The sequence below is a fragment of the Muscardinus avellanarius genome, assembly GCF_963383645.1.
Source record: "Muscardinus avellanarius genome assembly, chromosome: 12".
Taxonomy (NCBI): domain Eukaryota; kingdom Metazoa; phylum Chordata; class Mammalia; order Rodentia; family Gliridae; genus Muscardinus; species Muscardinus avellanarius.
Window position 1 is genome coordinate 70,606,692 of NC_137798.1, and position 19,645 is coordinate 70,626,336.

A 19,645-nucleotide genomic window follows, 5' to 3' on the forward strand; every position below is an offset into this window, starting at 1 on the left:
CCCCCCTCCCATCTCCCTCAGTAAGATGCCTTCTTTACTCATCTAAGGTTTCTCCTTCTTTGTCTAGAGTCCTTCCCATGTCCCATTTTCTCCCTGCACATATTAGGGAGAGCATCTGACTTTTCACTTTTTGTAACTAATTAATCTCACTTAGCATAATGTTATCTATTTTCATCTATTTACCTTCAAATGACAAAATATTGTTCTTCTTTATGGCTAAGTAAGATTTTATTGTGTATATATCCCATAGTTTTGTAATCCATTCATATCCCATAGTTTTATAATCCATTCATCTGTTGATGAGCATCTTAGCTGGTTCTATTGTTTGGCAATTATAAATTGTGCAGCTCTAAACATAGATATGTATACATTAGTATGATAGTTTGGTTTCCATTTCTTTGGGTAAATACCCAAAAGTAGTATTGCTGGATTATATGGTAGGTAAATTCCCATTCTTCTCAGGATCCTTTATACAGTTTTCCAAAGTGGCTGTACTAATTTGCATTCCCACCAACAATGTATTAGAGTTCCCAGTTCTCTACACTCTTACCAGCATTTGTTTTTGTTTGTGTTTTGAATGATTGCCATTCGAATTGGAGTTAGACGAAATATCAGGGTAGTTTTGATTTGCATCTCTTTGATTGCTAATGATGTTGAACATTTTTAATACATTTATTGGCCATTTCAATTTTTTCTTTTGTGAAGTGTCTATTTAGTTCATTTGCCCTTTTTTGATTGGGTTGTTTTCTGAGTGGTGAATTTCCTGAGTTCTCTGTATATTCTATATACTAGTCCTCTATCAGAAGAAGATTCTTGATAGTTTTTTGGGTGTTTTTTTTTTTTTTGCTGCACAGAAGCTCATCAGTTTAATGCAATCTGACAAATTGGTCCTCCTTTTAATTTCTTGTGCCTTTGGGGTCTTGTTGAGAAAGTTTTTATCTTTACTGATGTGTTCAAGTATTGGACCTGTGCCCTCTTCAAGGAGCTGTAAGGTCTCTCTGGTCTGATTTCTAAGTCTTTAATGCATCTTGAATTGACTTTTTTGCAGGATGAGAAAGTGGGGTTTATTTCTATTTTTCTGCATATAGTTAGCCAGTTTTGCCAACACCATTTATCAGGGATATTGGCCTATAATTTTCTTTTCTTGTAACAGCCTCGCCTAGCTTTGGTATCGGGAAAATGCTAGCCTCATAAAATATGTTTGGAAATATCCCTTTCTCTTTAATTTTTGAGAAGAATTTGAGAAGGGGGCTAATATTAGTTTCTTAAATTCAGCAGCAAAACCATCAGGTCATGACTTTTTTTTTAATGAGAGACATTTTATTACTGATCTAATTTCCTTGCTTGTTATTGTTCTGTTTGATTTTCTTTTTCTTCCTGATTCAGTATTGGTAGGTTGCATATTTCTAAGAATTCACCCATCTCTTCTAGGTTATACAGTTTGTATATACTTGTTCCTAATAGTCTTTTATGATACTTTAGATTTTTGTGGTGTCAGTTTTAATGTTTCCTCTTTCATTTCTAATTTTGACTTTTTGAGTCTTTTTCTTTCTTTCTTTCTTAGTCTAGCTAAAGTTGTGTTGATTTTGTTTATCTTTTCCAAAAAGCAACTCTCAGCTTTTATGATTTTTTTATTGTTTTTTTCTGGTACCTATTTTACTTCTTCTCTGATCTTTGTTATTTCATTCCTTCTGCTCAGTTTAGGTTTGGTTTATTCTTTTTCTAGTTCCATGTGATGTAATGTTAGTTTGTTTGTGATCATTTTTTATGAGGTGTGCTATAAATTTCCCTCTTAGTACTACTTTTGCTGCATTTTATAAGTTTTGGTATGTTATGTTCTCCTGCTCATTTGTTTCAAAATATTTTTTAATTTCTTTCACTTGTTTGTTGTTTGGGAGCATATTGTTTAATTTCTGTATATGAGTTTTCCAAGATTCTTCCTAATTTCTCATTTCAAGGCATTTTGGTCAGAAAAATACTCAGTATGATTTCATTCTTCTTAAATTTATTTAGACTTGTTTTATGACCTGATGTTTTATTTATCCTGGAGAATGTTCTGTGTGTACTTGAGAAGAATGTGTATTCTGTTGCTTTTGGTTAGAATATGCTATAAATAGGTTCATTTTATTGTGGCTATAATCAAGTCCAGTATTTCCTTACTGATTCTCCATCTGAAAGAGTTTCTAATATTAAAAGTTGAGTATTAAAATTTCCTGACATTATTGTACTGTGCCTACCTCTTCCTTCTGATCTGTATGTATAGTACTGGAGATTGAACCCAGGGCACTGTACCTCTGAGCTATACCTCCATTCTTTTTTTGTCTCAGCCTCACTGGGATTAAAGGCATATTCTATCACCCCTGGCTGATGTATTAATATTTACTGTGTATATTTAGGTCCTCTAACATTGAGTGAATATATATATTCATTTTATTTTATATATATACATATATATATAATTATATATGTAATTTTAAGTATATATATATATATATACTTAAAATTGTAATAGTTTCTTGAGAATTGACCCTTTGATCATTGTATAATGACTTTCTTTTTTCTCTTTTTGCAACTGTTTTACTTAGTCTATTTTGTCTGATATAAGTATAAATACTGATTTCTTTTGTTTCCATTTCCATGGAATATCATTTTTCGTCCCTTTATTCTCAGTCTTCATGTGTGCCCTGAGAGTCAAAGTATAAACTATTTTTAATGACTATATATCTACTAGGTGTATATGTCATTTTTAAAATTTCTCCTGATAATAGCTGGGCGTGGTGGCGCATGCTTGTAATCCCCGCGCTTGGGAGGCTGAGATAGGAGGATCGCACAGGTTCGGAGCCAGCCTCGCTGGCTTACGAGACCCTATTTCCAAATAAAAAAAATAGGTCTGGGAGTGTAGCCCGGAGGTAGAAGGGCTTCCAGGAACCCCAGTCCCACCAAAAAAAAAAAAAAATTCTCCTGATATTGAACAGTTATTTCCAGTTTTTATTCTTACAGTAATAACAAGAAATATGCCTAGAATTATCTGTTTTACTTTCTTAAATTATATTTCTAGACTTTGAAATACTTAGATAAAAGGATATAAATTTTTATAGCTTTTATCCAGTACCACAGCATGGCATTTTTATGCCAAACAACCCTTATACGCAATTAGCAGTATCTATTTGGATTGTGTGTAAAACTTGAATTTCCTCTTTGTGGTTAGAAGCTATAACTCCTCTCCCTGTGATAGTCAAGGTAGTAGTTTTCTCCATATTCTCTTATAGATCTATTAGAAACATTTTATGCATAATTTTTCCTTTTTAGAAATTATTTTCAATTTTTAAGTCATTTTGAAGATATTCTCAGAAATTTAAAAGCTCCTTTTCTCCTTCATTCTTTTACTTACTTGTTTTTTTTCCATTCTAAATTAATTCTGCTTCAAACTTCTCACAAGTGATTTTGATAGTTAAGCAAATCACAAAACTTCTGCCATTGTTTTAGCAGATCAAAAGCATGAATTAATCTTAACAGATTATTATATCTAAGGTAATTATTGTTAGAATTTTGTTTTTCAAGAGAGGGCAGAGATGAACAATTAAATTATGCATAGGCTTCACACAGTAAGAAGAGAAGCCATTTTGGGGTAGTCCATCCTTTAAAAAAGGAGTCAAGATTCTCTTTGTACATATTACTTCTGTGTGAAAGTGCAGTTAGCCCTTTGCTTCATGGTTTTACACTTCAGGTTTCTCTAGATTAAGATTGAGTTCATCCATGAGATCCTGGCACAGACATCCCAGCCAACACTGTAGCAGCCATTACTAATATGGCAATCTATATTCTCTCTTAAGTAATTCACTGTTAGGATATTTAAATCAGAGGATCACTGACAGTCGAAGAAATGAGAACTAGTCTAGCCAATATTCTTTTTTAAAACTGTAGAGATTGGATGTGAAGATGAAACCGGAAGCTAAACAAGCCCTTAAAAATCTCTCAGACAGGGCTGGGCTCTAGCTCAGTAATAGAGCACTTGCATAGCCTGCACAAGGCCCTGGTTTCAAACTCCAGCATCACACACAAACACAAAAAGATAACATATTAGCATATTGAGTTTGTTCTTTATCAAAAATGTTGGCTGTCCTTTCTAAAGCTAGATACATTGAAATGAATAGAGGCAAGAAAAAGAATTTAATATCGTTTTGTTAAGTGTTTAGCTCCCCTGTAAAGTGAAGAAGCAGCAATCAGTGGTATTTTTGTTTTGTTTTGTTTTGTTTTGTTTTTATCTCCTGTAACATGCCAGACACTGAATAAGGCATTAGGAATGTAAAGATAAATAAAAGATAATATATCTGTCTTCATCTGAGGGAATAACTGGAAAACAGTTTTAACAAATACTTACAGGCGCCGTTAAAGAGGTGTCCTAAAGAAGTCATTTACCAGATACTGTGGAGTCACAAAGAAGAATATCTCCTGCAGTCTAGAGAAAAACTTTAGAAATGAAAATGTGATATTGTTGCTGGGATGAAGGTCTTGAGGAGGTCCCCAAAGGGGAGGCAGACCTCAACTCAGGCTGTGAGGGTTCTTGATGTTACAAAAATGGTTTTCAGGCTGGGGCACAGTAAGAAACAGATTGATATTATTGAGAGAAGTAAGGAAGTGCACACTGAGGGTCAGGGAAGAGTTCAGGATTGAAGAGCAGTGTGCACTAGTTACATGTTAGAAGGCTTATTGACACATGTAAAAGAACATGAGGTAAGAGGATAAAACACCCTGTGTGTTGGACATTGGAGGGTTTTTTCTTCTTTTCTTGATTTTTAAAATAGCTAATAATTTTCCCATTAGGGTGTTTTATTGTGTGATTTTGTAAACTTAAAAACAGTACTATATTGATGTAACATTGAGAGTTTGATCAAAGATATGATCTATATGGTCTAATAATTGATTTTGTTATACTGTTTGTGATCAGAATATATGAAAATAAACTTTGAATCTAGATTTTTAACCATGGCCACTCTTGTTTTGTTCCTTATGTCTCTTTTCTATCTATCCTTATGTCTTCTATCCTGTCTCAATTATTAGTTTAAAACTGTAAGCTATACCTTTGTGGGTGATATAAAAATAAATTTCTATAGCTGGATGTGGTGCAGCATGCTTATAATCCTAGTACTTAGGAATCTGAGACAGGAGGATCACAAGTTCAAGGACAGCCTGAACAGTTAATGAGGCTCTCAGCAACCTAGTGAGACACTGTTTTTAAATAAGAAAATCGGTCTGGGAGTGTAGCTTGGAGATAGAATGCCTCTGGGTTCAATTCCCAGTACCACAAAAAACAAAAATTTCTATAACATGGAAAAATTGTTTTATCATTACTAGTCTCTGAAACCTTAAGATAGAAGAATCCCTCTGCTAACATGAGCAAAAAACAAAAAGCCTGTTTGTACAGAAAGTTTCCTACTTGTGATGGAGGTGCAAAATCTCCTTGTCCCATTATTTAGTTTTTGCTTTTCATTACATCATCTTTTACATATAAAGGCCTGAGTAACCTGAGTAAGGTAAGTTTGGTTTGTTTCTAGAGAGAGGCCTGTGAATTAGGCAGTCCAGTAGTGTTAGTGTCACTTCTCAGTAAATGAATTGCTCCTTTCCTTGTTCCACTGAGTACTCAAACCATGCTGATAAAGTCGGTCTTTCTTCAAGGGTAAAACCTGAACTGATTTTTATCAATTCCCTTCTTTTCTGCCCTCCAGCATTTTTACTCTCACATATTTCTTTCTACCCCATGCCTGGATATATATAGCTTCACAGGGTCATATATTAAAAATATTTCTGGTTGTTTTCATTTTAGAAAAAAATGCAACACTTTCTTCACTTCTCTGATTCAAAACTGAAGTGGGCAAAATATTTAAAATAATAAGGCTAAATAGATCTGAACACTAAGTAACAATCAGAAGCAGTGCTCAGAGCCTTTGCCTTTCCAGTCATTGCTAGAGAGGCAATGAGAGAAAAGTCCTTAGTGGCCATGAAATGAAGAGAACTCTGAAGCAGCTGTTCGGGGATTAGGATAAAGCCCCAGACAAAGGTAGCACTCACTTGTTCATGTATTTATTCACACAATATTTTGTGGAATGCTAGGTAATATGATGCTAAGAAAAATAAGGCATAGTTCTAACCTTTGGGGAATAAGGTTTAGAGAATATATATGCAAATTAACTCCTAATGTTTCAGCATTTCTAAATAAGAACTATTCTTTTTTTAGGAACTACTTATTCATTTTCTATTATATTCTAGATTCTCTTCTAGGTGCTGAAAAATAATACATTGAACAGAGTAGATAAAAACTATATATACATGCTAGTTATGATGGAGCTATGTAGGGAGTGGATTCAGGCAATAAACAAATACTAAATACATATTATAGCAAATGACAGTAAGAGCCCCAATGGAAGAAAATTAGGCAGGTTAAAGTGATAAAAATTGCCAAACTCCTCACCGAAGAGATGATATTGAACAGAGATCTAAAGAAGTAAGGAATAAAATTAGGTGAATGTTTGGGGAAACACAATTTAATAACCACAACTAATGTTTTTTGAGCATTTTTACATGTCAGGTACTCTTCTAAGCACTTTACATCACTTAATGTATTAGTTGTTTTGATGATTAAATAAAGTATGTACAGTTGTTTTCTCTTTATCTTGTAACTGCCCAAGGTTTGCAACATAACTCTGAAGATCCAACTCAGAGTTGAATCTGTTGACTCTATGCTAGAGCTACAGTTAAATCTCTTAATTCAGAGTGAAGTCATTTGTACATTAGTAGACTTTTAAAAGACAACCCAGCCGGGCGTGGTGGCGCAGGCTTGTAATCCCCGCGCTTGGGAGGCTGAGACAGGAGGATCGCGCAGGTTCAAAGCCAGCCTCAGCTACTTAGTGAGGCTCTCAGCAATTTAATGAGACCCTGTTTCCAAATAAAGTATAAAATAGGTGTGGGAGTATAGCCCGGAGGTAGAAAGCCTCTGGGTTCCACCCCAGTACCACCAATAAATAAATAAATAACCCATTTTAATTTTTTAAACACATTTCTATCTCAAATAAGATTACCATCATACTTGGTGGGTATCTCCAAGAAACTTACTTTCATGAATTCATTATAATGGTTCTTGTTATTGGTTAAAAACAGATGATCCTTCAAAAAGGATAGGAGTTAGGAGAAACTATTCATTCACACATTTTAAAAAAATATTCATTTTAATTCCTTTGTATTATTAACTTGTAATATCTGTGAAAACATTTATAAATTTTAACCCAAATCTGAATTATTAAAAAGTATCATAAATTAAAAATTTTAATGAAATTTTATCGTGATATTTATATTCTAAAGGAAAAACTCAGCAATCAAATATGAAAATGGTTTGAATAAACTCTTCGAAGGGCACTCATTACAAAGAGATTAATAAACCATCACTTTCAGCTCTTTCATAAATTGATAAATGACATTTTGATGTGCTTTTATGTGTTTACATAATATGGCAATAATTTAATATACATGACATTTTATTTTATTTTTATATATTTATTGGTGCATTGTAATCATACATCACATATACAGGACATTTTAGAATGTTTTCTATCTTACCTAATGGAGTCAGAGATACTTTATCAACCATTATAATGAATGCTATATTAAAACTCTTCTCACTGGTAGAAAGCTCTTAATCAAAGGAGCAGTTCTCTTTCCTCATATGATACTTTGATTTCAGTGACCATGTATACATTTATTTCTTTTTATAGGTACCCCAGTTATGAATTTATTAGTGATAATTCTATATCTTGGTCAGCTGGACTGCCTAGTCGGTACTCAGAAAATTCTCTTCGAGGTGTGATCCTGGATATACATTTTCTTTCCCAGGCCGACTTCCTAGTGTGTACTTTCTCATCCCAGGTAGGTGGCAGTAAGGCATTTTCATTTATTTATTTGTATATGTGTGTATGTGCATGTGCACGCCGCAGGGGCATTCTATCTCCAAGCTATACCTTTAGCCCTATTTTATTCCTTTATTTTAAAACAGGCTCTCACTAAATTGCAGATAGCTTCACTGAGTTGCTGAGGCTGGCCATGAACCTGTGATCCTCCTGACTCAGCCTCCCAAGAACTGAGATTACAAGCGTATGTCACTATGCCCAGCTGATAAGGCATATTTAAATAACCAATACTTTATCATATTAGGCTCAGGAAAAATTTTATGTATGTATCTGTATGTTTTTAATATTAGCTTTTATGACTTGAGTACAAATTTTCTTATATTTAGTGATGATACCATTTATGAATCTGTGAAGAGTCTGTGAAATATCTATTTGAGCACTCTTAATTTTTGCCCAGAAATCAGGACCTCTAGTAATTCATAATACAAGTTTGCCCAAGATTGAAGAGAATTGTACTGCTTTGTTTCATTTTATATATAATATCAACTACAGTACATTCAGATATTTTGGGTTCAAAATAGCAGTTCAAATGAAGAAAGATTGGAAATGAGAGAATTTTATCCTTCAAAGAAATGTACTTATATACTATATTATTCCTAAAAACTCTTGAAAAAGTTCACCAAAATAATTTCTGCTCATTTAAACCAAAGCAAAACTCAATATTTTATATCACAAAATAGACTTGAATACCTCAAAATATTTTGTTAGGGTTCAGAATAAAAGTTTGACAGTAACCATGTTTTATTTATATATTAAACAAAAAAGTGGCAGTTTTTCAAATATGATGATCTCTGTTCTCACATATCATTGCATGACTAACACCTATAGCATTTAAAGATGAATATTCAGTGATAAATCCCTGGACTTACTTGCACCTGAACATTTTTTTTGCAGATATTTTTTAGTAAAAAGGTGTTTAATGCAGTCTAATATTTTTGCAGAAAACCAAATTGGTTACTGGATTTAAGAGATTTCTTTATCGTAAACTTGAATTGGAATGTCCCAGAAATGTCATTATCATCACCAATTGGTTATGAGAAAAAAATCACTGATAGAATCAAAATGCCAACCCATTGACTTCACAGTGCAGAGAACCAGAGTGAGGCAACATGGGCTCTACAGGCGGACTTTCTAGATTTGAGTCTAGCTTTGACCATTTGGTGGCTGTGTGGCCATGAACAAACTTTATTCTAACTCTGACTGTTGATATTTTGTTTTATTTTCACATTATAAAACGATAATAAAAATAGTAAAGTAATAGAACAATAGCAAAACAACAAGGATACTGCATAGCAATATATTAAACACATTAGCTGCTATTATTCATATAGAGAGAGATATATGAGTAGTTATAGGAATATCTTTGCCTGTTCAACTTTATTGCATTGATTTTAGCAGCTCTTTTTCACTTGGCTTCATCTCAGACTATCCTCTCACATTTTAGAAGGGTGTGAAACATGCTAGTCAAGAAATCCATTACCTCTGCTCATGGTCATAAGTAATGCTTAGCGCCCATCCAATTATCATGTGGCAGGTATACTAATTCTTCATGAAAAAAAGTAAACTGTAACATTCAGCATGTTAATTTCTCTGTGCCAGTGTACCACCTCAACTCCATTTTAGTTAGCTTACTAAAAGAGAACATTGCCAGTCTGATTTCAGATACAGAAATTCTTCATTCTCAAAGGGTGAATGACAAGTAATCATATTTGATATGACTAAGGCAAATAAACTTGTACATGTGTTGACTTCAGAGAAATTAATCCTCAGAGTTTCCTATATATGCCAGAGGCATGCCAAAAAAGGGGGGAAAACCTTTGTCTTACATCCAGAAGAGTGACAAACAACAAAATATCATGAACCAAATCTCAAGCCGAAATAAAACATGGACAACTAACTCTCAGCTTTCCTTGAGGATAACATTTATGTTCCAAGAGATTATTAAAAAATGATACAAGATTAATATATTCTTCATAATATTTTTACTGTCCTTAGGTTTTCTAATTATGTGAACTTTGTGTTTCTTCTATGTGATTCATTGAGGAATTTTATCCCACATAACAACAATGAGAAAGAATTGATCTGTGGACCACAAGCTTTTGGAGACAATATGAGAAGAATAAAATGCCATGCTAAGAGGAAAAATTCAAGCTTGATATTTGTAAGAGTGCAGGCATGAATGTCATGGCATCTTAATCAGTATTCCACAGAAATCTTAGACCCAGCCCCCTTGGTCTCAGAGCTTCTCATATCTGTTAGTTTTATCTTGATAAGTGAGGTCTGGGAATTGTTTTTTTCTTGTGAAAAGTTTTGGGGTTTTTTTTTGTTTTGTTTTGTTTTGTTTTTGGTGGTACTGGGGATGGAACCCAGGGGCCTTCTACCTCTGGGCTACACTCCCAGACCTATTTTATATTTTATTTGGAAACAGGGTCTCTTAAACCAGCTGAGGCTGGCTTCGAACCTGCGCGATCCTCCTGTCTCAGCCTCCCAGGCGTGGGGATTACAAGAGTGTGCCACCACGCCCGGCTCTTGTGTGAAGTTTTAAAAGGCCAGTAGTATGCCTCTGTTCTCTAATTTTGTTATCGTTGTTGCTCTTGAGTTTTCTAAATCCCTTAGCAGAGCTGTTTTCCTAAAGTCCATTTTGTTCAGTCTCGTACATAGAAGACAGTCCTGGGATTTACTATGAAAATTAGAAGAGCACCAACCTCGTACACAGGAGAAAACAGTCCTTGGAACTTAATATGAAAATTCTAAGGGCACCAAGTCGATTATTAAAGCTGTGCAGTCACATTTTAAACTACTTTACCAAATATGCTAATTTTATATGTTACTAAAATTATCTATGCCCAAAAGCATAGATACTTTGTTGTTTATTTCTTATTGGATGACTGTCTTAAATCCAAATTACAACTGAAGAAATAAGACTAGTCAGCAGCTCAGTTGTAGATAGGCAAAATATAAAAAGGTGTTTTGAAAATAATGTTTATCAAGTTGTGGAATCAATTTTTATTATTCTGGAATCTGATATACCAAAATAATTTTGGATGCTTACTTTAAAGATGTTTAACATTGTTAAAGTTAGCATTATTTAATGAAGGGTCAGCATTTCTCAGTAGTTTCAGCCATAAAAAATCACCATAGGACAAAAAGTTTTTTATTTTCTCTTGGAATATTATCTTGGAAGTTTTTACAACACACTCGTGGCATCCTATAATTCCAAATCCACACACAACAGAACTGGCCTCATTATACTTAGAATCAGATTTTGGAAGAAGGCTCAGAGGCAAAACCAAGAACTACATTTACTTCCTCCAGATATATTATTCTAAATAGGAATTTCCATCAAGAAATTACGGAAACAGTAATGAACAGCTGTTGACAGTACTGTGAAGAAAGCATAGGATAGAAGCCCACGCTGTGAATCCTGTGCCTACTTCCCAGAATGGAAGGAAGAAGAGTACCTCCCATCAGCCTGCACTCTGGCTTGCAGTGCAGGCTAAGTGCTGTACTGCACAACCTTCATTGCATTAATTTTGGCCTTCCTACAATATAGCAGAAACCTTGATCTTATTCTCTCACTGCGTAGCAAAACTAAGTAGCTTATGAGAAAAGTAGACAGATCTCCCAGCATCATCCCACCAACACACTTTCAACTTCTCATACTAGGAAAGCTTCCTGACTTCTGTTTCAACAAAAACAAGGTCCCTTATGCTCGGAGAAAGTTTGGGAGACTCATGCAAACCCAGCTGGCTATTCTTAAGGGATAAAATTAAGACTAATATATCCCCCTTTTTAATTGTTTGTTATTGTCTTTGTTGTTTTTAATCTGTTTTATTCCTTGGCAGGAGTTTTGCTCTTAGCCACTGATGTGTGCTTAGTGGTATACTAAAAATGGTACAGTGCCATGTCAACACAGAATGAAATAAAACATACTGTCTGTAGCCAGACATTGATTTGCAACCTGAAGCCCAGAGAGGAAGTCTAGGGTGATTAAATGCAAACATCAACACTATAGCAATCTTTCTAGCCCTTTGCTGTAAATTGTCCTATGGTTGATAGAGACAGCCACTACTTAGAATGTTTAATGTGGACCTTAAGGGTTAAATGGACTGCCTTAAGTATTAAAAATCACCTACTACTTACTAGATTAAAAATCACCTACTACTTACTAGAGAAATATTCAGTATAACTTGGAACAATATTCAACAGATGTTCATTAAGTGCCTACTATGTATCAGCACTGTTTTAAGTACTTGCCCAAAGGCAGTTTCATAGAGTGCATATTCTAGAACCAGAAAGAGCTAATTGTGGCTCTTTCATTTGCTAGACCCTTTTGTTTTTGGTGTTTGGAAACCTACCTGTAGCTTATTTTCTTCCTCTGAAATATGAATAATAATAGTGCCTTGTGGGTTTCTTGTGAGAGTTATATGAGTTGAAGGAGAGGTATACTGGGGTCATTATAGCCATTATTATGAGAAAGATAAAGGGTCACACCTGTATAGCACTAACAGTCCACGTGTCTTTCTAGAAATCTTTCTTATATTGGCCCACCTTGATGTCTGAAATTTTACTATTAATTATTTGGTTTAAGAAAACACATGTGAGCCGGGCGTGGTGGCACACGCTTGTAATCCCCGCGCTTGGGAGGCAGAGACAGGAGGATCGCGCTGGTTCAAAGCCAGCCGCGCTGGCTTAAGAGACCCTGTTTCAAAAATATAAAATAGGTCTGGGAGTGTAGCCCAGAGGTAGAAGGGCTTCCAGGAACCCCAGTACCACCAAAAAAAAGAAAGAAAGAAAAGAAAACACATGTGGCCCAGGCATGCTGGCATAATCCTACAATGCAAATACTTGAGAGGCTAAAGCAGGAAGATGGCAGGTTTAAGAGCAGCAACTTACCAAGACCCTGTTTCGAAATAACAAGGGTTGGGGATGTAACTGAGAGGTAAAGTGCCCTGGTATCATTCCCCACTAACTCTCACACACGCATGCACGCACACATAATTAAGAAGAAGGAAACATGTATATCCACTAACACATTAACAGCTATTTTTACCAAAACATAAACCAATTATTAGGATTATCACCAAAAGAAAGTAGGTCCCTAAAAGTATGGGCCCAAGGGCCATAATAATTTTATGAGAGTAAGACATTGAAGAAGTAGAAAAGAAGAACCATATTGTAGTTTATTATCACAGTGGAGAATTGTGATCATCCTATGAGTAATTGTGGTCCTGTATTTCTTGCTGGAAATGACTGAAAGTGGGTAAAGGGACCCTGAAAAGAAGATTCTTTTTACCCAGGCTTTCCTTAGCCTTTTGTTATATTTTTTTGATGTTACAGTATAAGCATGCCCTCTTCAAGGAGCTACAAGGTCTTTGGTCTGATTTCCAAGTCTTTGATCCATCTTGAAATGACTCTTGTGCAGGGTGAGAAAGTGTGGTTTATTTCCATTTTCTGCATATGGCTAACCAGTTTTGCCAATATCATTTGTTGAAGAGGCTTTATTCCATTGTATGTTTTTGGCCTTTTTGTCAAAAACAATTGGCTGTGAGTGTGTAGATTTGTTTCTGAGTCTTCTATTCTGATCCATTGGTCTAGGTGTTTGTTTTTGTGCTGATAATATGCTGTTTTCTTATTGTGGCTGTGTAGTATAGTTTGAAGTCAGGCATTGTGATGGTTCTTGTTGCTGAGAACTACTTTGGCTCTTCTGTGTTTTTTGTTGTTCCAAATGAATCTAAAGAGTGATTTTTCTATGTGAGGAATGATCTTGGCAATTTAATGGGTATTGCATCGAATCTGTAGATCACTTTTGGAAGAATGTCCATTTTTATATTTATTCTGTCTATCCAAGAGCATGGAAGATCTTTCCACCTCCTAAGGTCTTCTTCAATTTTTTTTTAATGTTTTATAATTTTCCTTGTAGAGGTCTTTTACCTCCTCAACTGAGTTTATTTCTAAGTATTTTATTTTTATGTAGGATGAGTGGGAGTGTTTTCTGGTTTCTTTTTTAGTGGGTTTATGATTGGCATGCAGCAGCTTCTGATTTTTTAAGATTGATTCTATATCTAGACACCATGCTGAATTTGCTGATCAGTTCTATAAGCCTTTTGGTTGAGTTTGTTGGATCTTTTATAGTATCATGTCACCTGCAAATAGGGATAGTTTTAGTTCTTCTTTTCCCATTTGTGCTCCTTCTATTTTCTTCTCTTGCATTATTGTTCTGGCTGGAGTCTCAAGTACTATATTGAAAAGAAATGGTGATAATGGACATATTTGTCTTGTTTCTATTTTTAGGGGAAACTCTAGCCATTTCTCCCTGTTTAATATGATGTTGGTTGTGGGCCTATTGCATATTGCCTTAATGATGTTGAGGTATGTTCCTCCTATTCCAATTCTCTGCAGTGCTTATGGCATAAATAGATGTTAGATTTTACTAAATGATTTTTCAGCATCTATTGAAATGATCATGTGATTTTTGTCATTGGTTCTGTTTATGTGATGAATAAACATGGATTGTTTTTATATGTTAAACCAGCCTTGCATCCCTGGGATGAACCCTACTTGGTCATAGTGTATGATTTTTTTAATGTGGTTTTGAATGCATGTTGCTAGTATTTTGTTTAGCAGTTTTGCGTGTAAGTTCATTAACAATATAGGTCTATAGTTTTGAGTAGTCTTTCTTTGGTTTTGCTATTAATGTGACATTGGTTTCATAGAATGTATTTGGGAGAGTCCCATTTCTTTCTATTTCATGACATAGATTGTGGAGTATTGGGATTAGCTCTTCTCTAAAGATTTTGTAAAATTAACTTGGGAAACCATCTGGTCCTAGGCTTTTGTTTGATGGTAGGCTATTTATTGCTGCTTCTATCTCTTTGATCACTATTGGTCATTTTAAATTTTCTATATCTTCTTGACTTCGTTTAGGAAGGTTGTATGTATCTAAAAATTTGTCAATTTCTTCTAAGTTTTCTATTTTGTTGGAGTATAGTTTTTCAAATAGTTTCCGATAATTCTCTGGATTTTCACGCTGTTGGTGATAATATCTCCTTTTTTATCTCTTTCTCTCCCCCTCCCCCTCAGGTTTGGGGATGGAACCCAGGGGCATTCGACCTCTGAGCTACACCCCCTGCCCTATTTTTTTATTCTTTATTTTGAAACCGGGTCTCACTGAGTTGCAGAGGGCCTAAGTAACTGAGGCTGTCCACAAACCGCCATCCTCCAGTCTCAGCCTCCTGAATGCTGGGATTACAAGTGTGCGCCACCACACCCGACTTTCATCTCTTTTTTTGTGTGTGTTTGGTACTGGAGATGGAACTCAGGGGCATTCTGCTTCCGAGCTAAACCCCCAGCCCTATTTTTTATTCTTTATTTTCAAACAGGGTCTCACTGAGTTGCAAAGGACCTCATTAAATAGCTGAGGCTGTACACGAACCTCAGTCCTCCCGTCTCAGCCTCCCGAATGCTGGGATTACAGGCGTGTACCACCACGTCCGGCTTCATCTCTTATTTTAGTAGTTTGGATTGATTCTCTCTTTTGGTTAGGTTGGCTACTGGTTTATCTATCATGTTTATCTTTTTGAGAAACCAACTTTTGGTTCTGTTGATTTTCAGTATTTTTTATTCTCTATTTTAATCTTCATTAATGGCACGGTTTAAAAGGCCTGCTGAGTAATCCTAAATTGCTCCACTAAGCAGATTAAAAGGTATTATTATTAGTGTCATTTTAAAATGCAAAAGTATTGGCATAGGAACAGTACCTTCATTAACTAAAATGACTACAATTAAAAATTGAAGAAAATTTGACACGAATTGCATTCTCATTTCAGCATGTTTAAAGGAAAATTGTATGTGCAAAATGGTTGTCCCCTCTTCTGTTGTCCCCTGTTAGAAATGTTCTGAAACCCATTTACTTTTTACTGAATCTATTTACTACTTGCTTAAAATGATATTCCTCTGTGGAGGTAGCTTAACTTTATAGGTATAGTTTAATTCTGTCACCAAGTATTAACTCAAGGAATAATGCTCAGATTACTAAATTTCACCTACCATTCAGTGGGCAAGGAAGATATTCTTTGTTCAGAGGAATCTCTAATGTAACCTTGAAACTACACTAGTCAGGTAGTTTTATCTTCCCCAGAGGCTAACTCAGATTATGTCAGCCCAAGCATCCTTCTGTGTACAGAGCAAACTTAAGATTCTTTAAAAGAGAAATGCCAAGCAGGGCATGGTGGCACGCACTTATAATCCCTGTGCTTGGGAGGTGGAGACAGGAAGATCGCGGCGCAGGTTCAAAGCCAGCCACGCTGGCTTAAGAGACCCTGTTTTCAAATAAAAAATATAAAATAGGTCTGGGAGTGTAGCCCCGAGATAGGTTTTCCAGGAACCCCAGTACCACCAGAGAGAGAGAGAGAGGGAGGGAGGAATGGCTGATATATCTTAACTCATTTGACAATGCTAATTGTCAGTGATTGCATAAATCTATTGAGAAAAGTTCTGAGACAAAGTTCTAAATTAGCAGAAAAGAGTATGTGACTGATTAATAGTACATAAAAGGAAAAGAGCAACACCATTCATATTATTTTCAGCCTAAACCTTAAATTCTTCAGGGCTCAAATTCTTTGTTACTCATTTTTATTTCACTGGTGCCCAGCCTGGATGATTATGTAACTCTTAATAAGTATTTATTAAAACTAGCTGATTAATATTATTTAATTGATTAATGTATATGTAGTCCCCCAGACCTTCATTATAAGAATCTTTTATATTTTTTATAGAACAAGATAAGTGCACAGTGACTTAAAAAATGATATACACTGTCATCTGACAGCAGATGAACTGCAAGTTTGTGAACTAAAGCCATTACTTCTCAGCTGTCTCGGTCCTAGAGCCCATGTTTGGCCAAAGACATTGAAATTGCTGTGAAGAATGGCTTTTATATACTGTACTAACAAGTATTTTTTTCTTCCCAAGGTCTGTCGAGTTGCTTATGAAATCATGCAAACACTGCATCCTGATGCCTCTGCAAACTTCCATTCTTTAGATGACATCTACTACTTTGGGGGCCAAAATGCCCACAACCAGATTGCCATTTATCCTCACCAGCCTCGAACTAAAGAAGAAATCCCTATGGAACCTGGAGATATCATTGGTGTGGCTGGAAATCACTGGAATGGCTATTCTAAAGGTGTCAACAGAAAACTGGGAAGAACAGGCCTATATCCTTCCTACAAAGTCCGAGAGAAGATAGAAACTGTCAAGTACCCAACATATCCTGAGGCTGAGAAATAAAACTCAGGTGTAAGAGATGGACACTCAAGCTCAGTTTGAACCATTTCAGCCAGCCAGTAGATGAAGAAGGCTCTAACCTGACAACATGGTTAAATGGTAGACATCCTTGGCACCTGGCACCAAGAGCGACTAGGAACTGACAAATGTTTCATTGGTGGAGTTCCTCTTTAACAAGGGCTATAGTGCCCTCAAACCCATGCACAGTACAATAGTATTCACATATAACATGCAAACAGATTGTTTTCTACGTTGCCCCTTCTTTAAATATTATGTCCTCATGAAACAAACACTGCCACGTTGTATAATTTAAGTGACACAGACATTTTGTGCGAGACTTCAACATGGTGCCTATATCTGAGAGACCTATGTGACTTATCAAGAAGACTTGAACAGCTCCCTACTGTGAGGAAGTTGATTCTTAGCCAGTGGTGGTCTTGTGACCACTGAATTCACTTCAACAGATTCAGAATGGATGTTTTTTTTTCCCCTTTATAAGGTTGTCTGGATTTTTTTTTTAAGTAATTGCATCAGTTCATCCACCTCATCATTAATAAGTGAAGGATACTTCAGAAAATAAAATATTCACTCTCCATTAGGACTTTTGTAAAACAATGCCATGAACAAATTCTTTAGTACTCAGTGTCTCTGGACATTCTCTTTGATAACAAAAAATAAATTTTAAAAAGGAATTTTGTAAAGTTTCTAGAGTTTTGTATCACTGGATGATGTGATAATCAGCTTATTAGTAGAAAATCTATCATAAAAAGAAAAGTTTTATAGTTTTTCAGCTTTATTTTTTTTCAAATGGAGTAATTAATCACATCTTAACTAAGAGACATTGGTCTATTTTAATACTGAAAGCTGGTTTTAGTTGGTTCACATTACAAAGTTGCTAAGAATATTCCTTAGGAGCTTTTATTCTCTTATTTGGGATACTGTTGATTTGTTCTAACTGAATGAAATAATCATAGTTTTTTCTTCCAGGGGAACTATTACCTTCATTTCTTAAGCTAACTATTTCAAGCTTGTTTGGTAATCTTATTTATTGTGGCTCTCATCACTTTTTTGTATGAATTGGGCCCTGTATCTCAGAAACCATCTGTGCCCTTTCCCATTATGTCCTGCTTTAAGAATAGGAGAAATCTTTGGGATTGAGGATCTTTTCTGAAGAGAATACACACACACACACACACACACACACACACACACACACACACACGTAGAATTTGGTAAACAAAGGAAAGAGGGACTAGCATGAGCCTCAGAATGGACTTGGGATGAGCTTTTCTAAATACTTCCCTCTAGTAATACCATGTTGGAGCTGGGCATGATGGTGTACACCTGTAATCCTAATACTTGGGAAGCTGTGACAGGAAGACGACAGGTTCAAGGACAACCTCACAGCAACCTAGCAAGATTCTCAGCAACCTACTGAAACCCTGTATCAAAACAAAAAGTGAAAAGGGCTGAGGTATTGGTTGGAGGTAGAATGTCCCTGGGTTCAATCCCAGTACTGGGGAGTGGGTGGGGGGACCACGTTGAAGTCACTTTAGAAGACAAGAGCTTGATGCTTCCTGAACATCACTTTTCTCCTAATAAAAACGTACCGTATTGTATGTACCCTGTCTTCTACAGACTCCCTGCTGGAGTATTTAATTAATAGCATATGCTCTACCTCCTAAAAGAAAATACTGGTTTATAAAGTAGCCAATTATCAGGCCTGGTCTTAAATATCAGGGATTCCAAACAGAATAGCTGTTAGCTCTAGACTTCACGACCTTACAAGTTTAAAATACCTATATATAAAATCTTCCCACCAGACTTCTTAAATTCTTTCAACAACTCGTCAAACTTTCCAAAAAAAAAAACAAAAATTAACTACCTATAGTGTCAGTAAGCAAGTTTCAATTTAGGTTTAGTATGTGTAAAAGTCATTTGAAGCAGAAGCTTTGAGCAGAGGTAATTTAGAACATTAGTTATTCTCCAACTGGTACCTCACTTGTCTTCAGAACATCAGTAACTATATGCCTTTGTACAAAGGTAAATTAATCTCTTCATTCTAAATTGACCCAACTCTGCCAGGCTTGGTGGCTCACGCTTGTAATCCCAGCATTCAGGAGACTGAGACCAGAGGATCGTGGTTCGTGGCCAGCCTCAGCTACTTACTGAGGCCCTCCGCAACTTAGTGAGACCCTGTTTCAAAAAAAAAAAAAATAGGACAGGGGTTGTAGCTTGGAGGTCGAATGCCCCTGGATTCCATCCCCACACCGGCAAAAATAAGTAAGTAAGTAAGTAAGTAAGTAAGTAAGTAAATAATAAATTGACCCAACTCCAAAGGTGAAAGGACCGAAGAACAGAAATATGAAGGAAATATATTAAACAATATTTCTCAAATG

At 35.6% G+C, this 19,645-nt stretch overlaps 1 protein-coding gene across 2 annotated transcripts in view; it reads left to right on the forward strand.

Annotated features, from left to right (window-relative positions):
• Positions 1-17,249, forward strand: part of FUT8 (fucosyltransferase 8) — a gene marked incomplete at both ends in the record, with an annotated part of 133,929 nt that extends 116,680 nt beyond the window's left edge. For both annotated transcript variants that reach the window (XM_080706769.1, XM_080706770.1), the window contains 2 exons: positions 7,767-7,917; positions 16,932-17,249. In XM_080706769.1, the coding sequence (XP_080562895.1) occupies positions 7,767-7,917; positions 16,932-17,249 (469 nt within the window). The remainder of the gene's footprint in view (positions 1-7,766; positions 7,918-16,931) is intronic.
• Between the last annotated feature and the right edge of the window lie 2,396 nt (positions 17,250-19,645).